The sequence below is a fragment of the Montipora capricornis genome, chromosome 1 (assembly GCF_036669925.1).
Source record: "Montipora capricornis isolate CH-2021 chromosome 1, ASM3666992v2, whole genome shotgun sequence".
In the NCBI taxonomy this organism is placed as follows: domain Eukaryota; kingdom Metazoa; phylum Cnidaria; class Anthozoa; order Scleractinia; family Acroporidae; genus Montipora; species Montipora capricornis.
In genome coordinates this window covers 93596-104035 of record NC_090883.1, presented here as the reverse complement: position 1 = coordinate 104035, position 10440 = coordinate 93596, and the positions used below count along the sequence as shown (strand labels likewise).

General features: G+C 36.1%; 1 protein-coding gene across 1 annotated transcript; it reads right to left on the bottom strand.

The window, feature by feature from the left end:
* Positions 1-1951: 1951 nt before the first annotated feature.
* On the bottom strand, positions 1952-9135 carry LOC138049781 (ATP-dependent DNA helicase pif1-like). Its single transcript, XM_068896204.1, has 2 exons — positions 7358-9135; positions 1952-2276 (listed from the first exon to the last, which is right to left on the bottom strand). Exons 1-2 carry the CDS (start codon positions 9133-9135, stop codon positions 1952-1954), a joined length of 2103 nt encoding a protein of 700 aa, XP_068752305.1.
* Between the last annotated feature and the right edge of the window lie 1305 nt (positions 9136-10440).

Here is a 10440-nt window from a genome sequence, read left to right as displayed (position 1 = left end):
ATCTCCTCTCAGCCAATCAGAAACCAGCTGGATAATTATTCAAAGTATTAAAGCTTTCATAATTCTAATAGCCTACCCTGTACTTCGAACCAATCAGAAGCCTCCATTTTAACGTGTCTTTAACAACTCCCCTAGCAACGCTCCTCAGCTAATAAAATTCCTTTGATCAAAAAAGTAGCACGAATCATACATTATGTAATACTGTAGTTTCAATTATTAGGAGCCCATCACTATACAAAAAAATAATTAATATTATCGTTCTATGTATTTTTTTAGATATTTTTCGTTAGCTTAGAGCCTATCAGATGACCTGCAAACAACTGTCTACAAAAATTTTTTTGCTGCAAACTAACCAGTTCGCAATTGAATGTCGAAATTAATTACCAAATTGCTTTGGTTATGATTACTTCACTCACTCATTAATTCAAAGTTCTCGCGCCATTTTTTCTACTAATCAGAAGTGAAATCAAAATCAACGGTGGCTTGCGTGTGCACATTTCTCCGCGCTTTGTGTTGGCTACCTGTAATTACTTGGACTTTTGATTGTTTTACTGGAGTCTCACTCCTTTTTGATTGGCCAAAGTAATAACTTTGGTTTTGCTTTTACGACGCTTAATTGAAACTCCCTCTAATATTCTCCTCATTCATAAGTAAAACCACGCTCTTGTATTAAAATGGCACTTCGCTTTCCTAAGCTTCAAGAAAGTGATTTAATTGATGGGAATTATGAAAAACAAATTTAATGATCGAATGATAAAACTGAAAAAAATTATTGAACTCTATTATCACTTAAATATGGTGATTTGTCAATGTCTCCCAGATAAATTATTTGCGAAAGCCTTCACTAATAAATCACGATATTTTACTCAACGTCACCTTACACCAACGTCAAACGAAAAGCTTGGCAGTGAAAAAGTCAACCCATTCTCTACCTTGAATTAACAATTATCGCTAATTCTTAATTTGCTCTTAATAGACCTTTTTGGCTTATACATTTTGTTTTCCCAATACAGATCATGTGATAATACTCAGGGCCCGGTTGTTCGAAAGCCGATTAACTTAATCCAGGATTAGCGTAAACTTTTGTTTCATATTTCTCAAGCTTGAATTCTTCTAATGTAAAATTTTGCAGACTTTCAAGGTTGAACAGCATGTGGGAGTACAGAAATAAACTCCTTGCTTAATTTTTAATCTGTGATTAGTGTTAATCAGCTTTTGAACAACCGAGCCCAGGAGGTTTGGTCTTTTGTTTTATTCATTAAAATGAGAACATGCAAGCATGAATATGCCTGCATGCACTCTTTTTAATGAACAAAACAAACGACCAAGCCTCCTGAGTATTATCACATGATCTGTATTGGGAAAACAAAATGTACAACCCGAAAAGGTCTATTTAAGGGACCGGTCATTATTTAGCGGAGGGGGAGGGCTACTATGTTTGGGGGGAGGGCCACAATTTTTTAGCCTCACTTTGGGGAGGGCCTTTTTTTTCAAAATGCCCTTGAGGGAAGGGCTACCATTTTTTAGCTCAAGTATTTACCTCAAGTCTTCAAACTCAGAATTCTCTTTATTTCAGCCAACTGTATCTGTTTTAATATGTAATTACACATGTAAACATGGAGCACTGTTTTACAAAAAGTCTCTATAAAGCATATCTGTTTCCTAAAACACATAACAACTGAATTTTTTCCTAGTGCAAAGTTCTTACAATTTCAAAACAGAACATGAGAGAAAGTCATCAGTAAACAGCACTGATAGAAACATTTAAACATGTACACTGTCACCAAAAGATAACGACGTTGTTGTCAGTTTTTTCGGAGCATTTTCTTGCCTATTAAACATTTTGATATCAAAGGCGGTTTAAAAACAAAGGATACAGTCAGGCTAAAGCCTGAAGAAAAGAAAAGAAAACCAAGCAAAAGGAACCAGGAAAAACGCAAATATTCGAAATTTAGTCTGAAAGATGATCGAGGTATGGCATGGACTCTGAGGAATTATTCCAATATGGACCATAATCTTCAATATCTGACGAAGATGCCTCTCCTGGTTTGTGCAGTACAGAAACGCTGCAGACATCATCATCACTTTCGTCTTGTTCCTCACTCCAGGCAACATCATCATCATCTTCATCATCCTTGTTCTTATCGTCGACCAGGAAGGAATTAGTTGCTTCACCACTTTCCTTGCCTAATAAGCCTGCGAGGTAGTCCTTCGCGTCACTGCTTAGCTGAGATGTGACATTTTGGGATACCAATAATTCGGCCCATTTCTTTTCTCTTTGTTTTAAATTTAAGACGATCTATTTTTGTATGTCACCTTTTTCGCAAAGAGAGTCCCTATCTAAGCCAGGGGCGATCTTTTGCAAAACCGCTGACGTCCTCTGAGAGGTACGAACAGCCTTACGTTTTGCAGCGCGGTGTTTATTCTGTTTTTTCGAACGAGATTTCCTCTTTAAGGGTTCATAATCAACCTGAAAGATATTTGAGGCCTTTGCTTCGAGCTCAGTGAGCTTGGATTTAGTCATAGCTAGCTTGGTCTTGAGCACGATCAGCACAGAAATGACATCCTCGTTGAACCTGTGGGACGTTCTTCGGCCAGTTTTAATTTTTCCATTGGAGAGAACTGCTGATTCTAGACTCTATCTTAACTTTTTCCTCAATTTGTTGCAAAGATTTTTCCGCCTCTTCGATTCGATTTAAGTTCATTTTTATAACGGTGTTATCGTGAGGTTTTAATGTGTGGTTCTTCCTCAGTAAGTAACCTGCAGTGGATGGGTTCTTTGCATTATCCAGTTGTTGGATTTTGGCCTTCAGCCTCTCAGCTTCTTGGTGGACCGTGTACTGGCGCCTTGCTTCCTTGTGGAAGGAAGAAGCAACAGATACCGGCGAGAAAAGTGATACAGATCAAGATTACGACGAGAGTGACAACGAACGATGAAGACAGTGATAAGGACGATTATGACGACAATGATGTCGGCGACAATGACGGTCTACAAATCAGTGACATCTTGTGTACTACCAAATCTGGTAGAACGTGCAGGACATGGAAAGCAAGATATCTCTATTATTGATTAAAGTTTGACGTGCAAAAAGAAACATAGAATGTTATTTGTTAACAACCGTTCGACTATTTTGTCCTGCGGGAGGGTCACAATTTTATTAATGGACTAACAGGAGGGTCGGAGGTTTTAAAACTCTCAAAAGGGAGGGCCACAACTTCTTTGCCGACTTTTTTCCTCATCCTAGTATATTATATGACAGAGTTACATACACGTTTTTTTGAAAATGCTTCAGTGGTGAAGCGGAAAGAAGCGGAAGCGGAAAGAAGCGGTTCCTATAAAAACTTCGGGTTCGAATCCAATCCACGGTATAACTTTTTTTATTTCCTTATTTTCTCTGCTACCACAAATCATGGGACACAGAATCTTCAATTAACGATAATATTAAATTCAAAGCAAATTAAGAATTAACGATAATCGTTCATTTAGAGAAGACATCACGTTGGAATAAGTATGTCTTTACTAAACGGTCAGTTTTCACTGCTATCTATTTATCTTACAATTTTATCTTATTCTTTCTAGTTATCAGTCTTCTTAATTTTAGATATATCACATTCCAATTTGTTCAAGCGTCACTTCTAAAGATCTATGTTGTAGTATACAAAACATCAAGGTAAAAGTAAAATGCGCTTTACCGTACGCTCATGGAGCGTCTAATTTATTCCGTTTGATCAGCGGTTTAACTTGTGTCCTTAGCACCCTGTTTCGAACGGCTCAGGTTTGCCTGCCATGTTGTTTTATCATTTGGCGGACTTAACTGTTTCACCTGTAACATACGTGCCAACTCTCCCGGATTATCCGGGAGTCTCCCGGATACGGAACGAATCTCCCGGTCTCCCGTACGGGTCATTAAATCTCCCGGATAAAAACGACTCTGTACCTTTCACAGACGTTTCTCCATTCTAGACTCAAATTGCATCCCCAAGTTAAAAAAAAATCGATGTTTTCAAACTCGTTTCATTGTTTCAATAATGCACTTCTTCGTCTCTGAGTTTCAAACACACGTTAATAGAACTAAACAAAATGACTTCCCTTAGCTATCATAGCCATATAACCGATTGTTTGATTGGATCTCCGATTAACCAATAAAAATTCTTGACATAAGTACTCTGTTTTCCCGCAAATTCACAATGGCGGCAGAATATTCTTGTATTCTGAAGGAGCTGCTGGGGGATGGGTTGGTGCGTTTAAAGGGGGGGGGCCAGAGGAGGGGAGGGGGAGTGGGTAGGTTGATCGAGGGGGGAGGGGTGGGGAGAGCGGATGGAAAAAATCTCCAGATTTTAGATATCTATAGGTTGGCATCTCTGCTGTAATCTGAAGAGGTTCAAGCATGTTCTGTAAGTCAGTTTTCAGATAGACATTTGTGTGTTACTCGAAGCATTATACAAGCCATACTTTTCCTTTCGTTTAGAAACCGTTAAAGGAATTGTTATGTGACAAATTTGTGATATCCTACAACTGTACTCGGACCGCGGTAAACTGTTCAAGCTTTAATGTTGTCGAGGAGTTAAGTCTTACATGCGTGTAATACTGAATAAATCCGCTTAACGCGTTTGGAGTTTGGACTTTATTCTGTCTTGTGCCAATTAATCTCTGTGGTTTTGGCGGCCACAATTTTGTTTGTTGCTCGTAGGCTTTCTCTTGGCCTGATTGAAGATCAATGTTCTGTGCAGTTGCTTGGTCATGTTTATGCAAATTTTCATTCTACTGTCAGATTTTATCAAAGTACAACCGGTATGCCAGCGTAACGGTTCATTGCTTCTGATTTAAGGTGTTTGCAGGATACTGTTGCAGTCTCTTGGTATAAATCTTTTGGAATCCCAGACCATAGCAGGAGCTGATCAGCTCATGTGTTTCTGGTCATAGATGGATGCTGAGCATTTACTTGATCAGTAATGATCATATATCATTTTGTTCATTGATTCATTCATCACGAGAACACTTGAATCCACAAATGACCAGCTCCCAAAGACAGTGGCGTCATGGCTCAGTTGGTTAGAGTGTCACACCAGTATCACAAGGTCATGGGTTCAGACCCTGTTGACATCCTGAAATTTTCAGGCTTCTCTATGCAATTGCTAAGATTGCATTCATAACTGTGAGGATCATAACTTCACTTGAGTTTTTACTTAACAGCCTAAGAATCGTTCTCTTGTTGGATGTACATTGTATTTCTGCAGAAAAAAGCAAATAAGAAAAGTTTAAGGACTTTTAACTTTTACGGAAGATGAATGTGAGTTTAACTCGAGTGTTTTTGGTTTTAAAGAAATTTACATAACAGACAACTGGGGACTTTTGAAACAACTATTTTTCAGCATGTCACATGCAAAGCGAACCAAGAAAAAAGAAATCAGAGTTCCTTTAGTAAGAGTCCTACCTACAATCCTCTGATAACTAATTGATTGAATTTTCATCCTAACACCTAAAAGAGAAAAAGATATTTAATAACAAGAATCCAGATTTTATTTTTATAAATAAGTATTTGTTATTGTAAATAAGGTAGGCTTTATAAATATTTCTTTTATTGTTTAATGGTATTGCAATAATACTGTTAAATATTGTAAGGGTAATAATACCATTTAATATTGTTAAATGGTATTTCAATAATAATAATAATGGTAATAATAATAGTTCATAATAATTATAATAATAATAATAATTATTATTATTATTATTTTTATTCTTAAAGGGGAACTGAAGGTAAAAAATAAGCATTTTTCGATTTATGCTTTAGACCATTCACAATGATGTTGTATTCATCATTTTTCCAGCTGAAAAAATGTTTTTATTCCAATTTTGGGCCATCAGCATTGCAGCTCAGACTGGAGGAGTCAGTGGTTATTTTTGCAGCTTATGATGTATGATATGGGGAAGACATGCGAGAACGCCGCCTTATAGAAGCAGTATTTAGATTGATGTTTGTTGTTGATACTGAGTCCACGAAGAAACAGCAAAGAAACAGAAAATATCCATAGTAGTACTTGTGTTTACCTTGTTTCTCTTGATTACGCAATCTCTGTTTCCCATATCATACGTCACAGCAGGTGGCTGATTTAGTTTTTTAGCCCCCACTTAAAATGTTGAAAAAGCGGGAAAAGCCCATTTTCAAACGTAATTTTCTCACAAAAACACAGGGAACAAGAAGAAATAACTCCACAAACTTAACTTCAGTTATGTTAGGCTTTCTAAAAAAAATGTTGGAAAATTTGTCGATTTTGTCCTTCAGTTTTCCTTTAATGGTGGTCTGAGCTGGTATGTCATACGAGAAGCATGCCTGTCATTTATAGTTATTGAGAGTCCTGCTTGAGAATATCTGAGTAAGGTGAAAGGTAATAATGTGTAAACTTACCTACTTGTGGTGCAGGGCACAGGCATGGGGTGAGGCACCATATGGTGGTGCCTTGTAAAATGCTTGTCAGCAGACCTTTCAAGTCTCTCTTTCTGGCTATGGGAAATTCTAGCTTAGAAAAAAAGATTGTCTCCCCAGGTGCTTAGGCAAGATTGGACATTCTTGTGGCATATGAACATGATCCATTTTGGTAAAGGAATTCATAGAATTTACCAACTTCTAGAAAAAATTATCTTAATAATTTCAAATTAATTGACATATGATTATCTAAATCTCTGCTTACTAATCCAAAACAATTAATTATAAAATTGTGTAACATGGTTTTCTCTCCATTGGTTGTAGAGTCTTAAATTTAATTTGCTTTGCTTAATCCATATGATATCATATAATAATAACAATTATATAGATAAATGTTGATAATATTTATGAGGAAACCTACCAAAGATATGAAGGTGGTGCACCAAGCTGTAGATGCTTTTGAGGATACTATGGTAGATTAGGATTTTATGAATTTCCAGTTTTGTTCTAGCTGAACTTATGATTTCTTTGCGACATCTTTATGACACCTTTTTTTCAAAATCTCCAGAAAAATTGATCATTTTCATTGTAAAAGATCGTTGCATAAAACTTTCATAATATTATTTTAGTTATAGCTAGTGTATGCATATTTTAACAGCATCATGGTTCCTGCCAAGACACATTTCTACATTGAAATTTTATTTTTACAGTTATTGCTATAAATAAATTATATGCTTTGCATGACAATTAAAATAAATATAAATGTTTAAATACTGGTATCTTGGTTATATTTTATGGATATTTTAACGGCATCATGGTCAGAGTAGTAGACACTAATTACAGTATTCTCTATGATGGCAAATTTTGTTGATTTTAAGTAAATTTGATCAAGTATGTTTCTTGATGAGACAAAAGTTGCATTTTGTACATACTGTGAATAACCTAGAGACGTCATTAAAGATTTTAATGGTCTAATGCTATCATCATTTAAGTAATTGATGTTGAAATCACCAAGAATGATGTCAAATGGATAAGTGCCAAGGATATTTCGTAGATGACTTACGTACTCTATTATATTTGAGTTGTTCTTTCGGTATAGAAAAAGCTCTGTAAAGTTGGGACACATAGTTGTTGATCTATTCATAATTATTACAAATTTCATTGCATTTGCTAGTGGAAAGTATTCATGTTCCTTAGTTTCTATTGATCTTCTGGTACACAGTGCCAAACTCAAAAATCTATCAGTAGGATGATCTTGCCGGTAGAGAGTGAATGGTAAAAGATGAGATTTTATGTCAGTATCATTGCTATGAGGTACAAGTTGTGTTTCTGTCAATGCAATTAGATCACTATTCTTTATGTTTGCATCATACTTGATATCTACACTATGTTTTTTGAGTGATCGTATGTTTAACAGACATATAGTGAGCGTTGCATTGTCCTTATATTTTTCATTAGTTCCTTTGCTTTTTGAGATTTCTCGTAGTCTTTTGTATTCTTCATGTACCCGAGGATCTGCTTTCACATGTTTGCTGTTAATTTTTCCTAGAATATGAATACCATTTAAAGTGGTAGCTCGGCTCAGTGCAACATATACCTGACCATAATTGAATGATCTCTGTTTGACCAACTCAAAACTAATGACAAGACTGTTAAGTGACAATCCTTGTACTTTGTGGATAGTGACAGCATAAGCCAATGTCAAAGGGAATTGCATTCTCTGTATCTCGGGAGAAGAAGGTTTATTTGGATGTATTTTAATTTTTGCTAGGACAGGTTCTATAGGTACAACTCTATTCTGTCGCACAAAACTGTTAGTACTCTTTTGAATTAAACTGTTGCCAGCTTTGGCATCATCAAATTTTATATAGATGATGGTGGGTTTTTTATTATTTTTATTTACTTCAATTCTAACAACAGTTCCTAGTTGACCATTTATAAGTCTATCCGAAATATCAATGTTATTGGTTAACATAACTCTAGCAGTTTCCTTTATAGAAATATTAGCATCAAGTCCACCAGTTTCAGACCTGGGTCTAGCTAAAATTCTGTTAATAGCTTGTTGTGATACATTAACAGGGTACTGATCTGTGGCTTTAAGGTGGAACAACTGTGCAGGTATTTGGTGCAATTTCATTTCATTGTGTCGATTGACTGGATTATTTTCAGCCCAAATATGAAGAGCATCTGATGGGTAATTAACATCTGATAGATCAATAGATCTAGATTGGATGCACTTGATATCTTCTTCAGTTTGACTTGCTGTGCGAAACCTATTCAAAAGTTCAGCAAATGGTTGGTCATTCTTTTGTCTCATTATATCAACAAGCTCTATCATTGTGAATAGGTGCCATGGGTGGTACAGGTTAAACACATCATTTTTGTAATTTGCAAAGACAGGTTTCCTGCGTATTGGTGGAAGTTGATACATATCACCAATAACAAGAATGCTAATGCCTCCAAACAAGTGTGCATTTGATGTGCCAAAAATTTCTGTTAGTCTTTGATGGATATGAAGCAAAGTAGTGTTGGCAACCATAGAAATTTCATCTATTATGATCAACTTCAGGTCAGCTAGCGACATTCTCATCTGTGTTTTCTTTTCGTCACACATTGCACGTAAATTATCACCTGTTTCTTTGGGAATTGCTAACGCAGTGTTTATTGTTGTCCCATCTATGTTAATAGCAGCAACCCCAGTAGGTGCCATTAAAAGAACTGTAGGTAATTCAGGATTCATAGGAGGATGTCTAAAAGTCTTTGTGACAGTGTGGTAGATTGTTTGGATCAAGTGACTTTTACCAGCACCTGCTCCACCAGTTATAAATAAATATATTGGTTTTACTTCTTCGGGTTTTAGACTATTCATGTTTTTCACTTTACTTCTACACCAGGCAAGAATTATATCATAAGCATAGCGCTGTCTTTTGTTCAATGATCTAACACATTCCCGTAGCTCATCATCACTTATTTCTGTTGGCTGGTTGTACATTGTTATTCCTACGTTTGAATTATTCTCACTTTCTGACGATGAAACAAGATGTGTGGGTAATTGTTCATTAAACGACTCATTTGGTACTGAATCACCTTGCTCTTCAGATTGTAAATCTGCATTTTCTTGGTCATTCATAGAATCATAGCTGTAGTCGGTGGTATTGCCCTGGTTATTTCTAACAAATTCAAGTGCTTCTGTAACAGCATCAGCATCAGGCTCAAAATTCTCTCTGTTTCGTTCCACTACAGCTTGTACCTTATGCTCATAGAATTTCGAAGCATATGTTTGATCACTTCCTAAAAGACTTCTTTCATCCCTCCATGGGAAGTACAGGATCAGGAGATGATGAAAATACAGTTCAGGTTCTTTTGTTTTGTTTGGCTTGTGATATCTTATTACAGCTTTGACTTTTCTACACTTCATAATTTCATTCGTCTTCATTAGTGTTATTTTGTTGGGAAGAAATGTATCTGGATCACAATCGTGGTGTAATTCAATGGCATCGTCAGTTAAAACCTCAGGTTGAGCATCACCTGTTTCTTGGCAGTCCTTTCTGTATTCTTTATAATAGTATGCAGCAAACTCTGCCAGACTTAGCCTATCTACAGAGGACATACACTGTGGTCTTAAAGTGTATCGCTCAATAATATTAGATTTAAAGATGTCAGTACTTTCATTATCCAGTTCATCAAGTTCTTCTGCTGATTTTGCAATACGTACCCTTTTTTCTGGTGGGTCAGAAGTAGTATCATGTGTTAGTTTAGGGCAATCTGATGTCCATATTAACGCATGTAAATGAGGTGAGCCTCTCATCTGAAACTCAATGCGGAGTGCATAGTATACTATTTTACCAATTGGGTTTGTATTACTTAGCAGAATTTCAGTGAAGAATGTTTCAACTCTATATTGAAAGTGCTTAGCAACAACAACAGGATTTACATTGAGCATTGAACATCTTTCATTATAAGACAAAGCATCAACTTGTTCATTCGTGAGATTTTTGCCTTGTGTTCTTGCAAT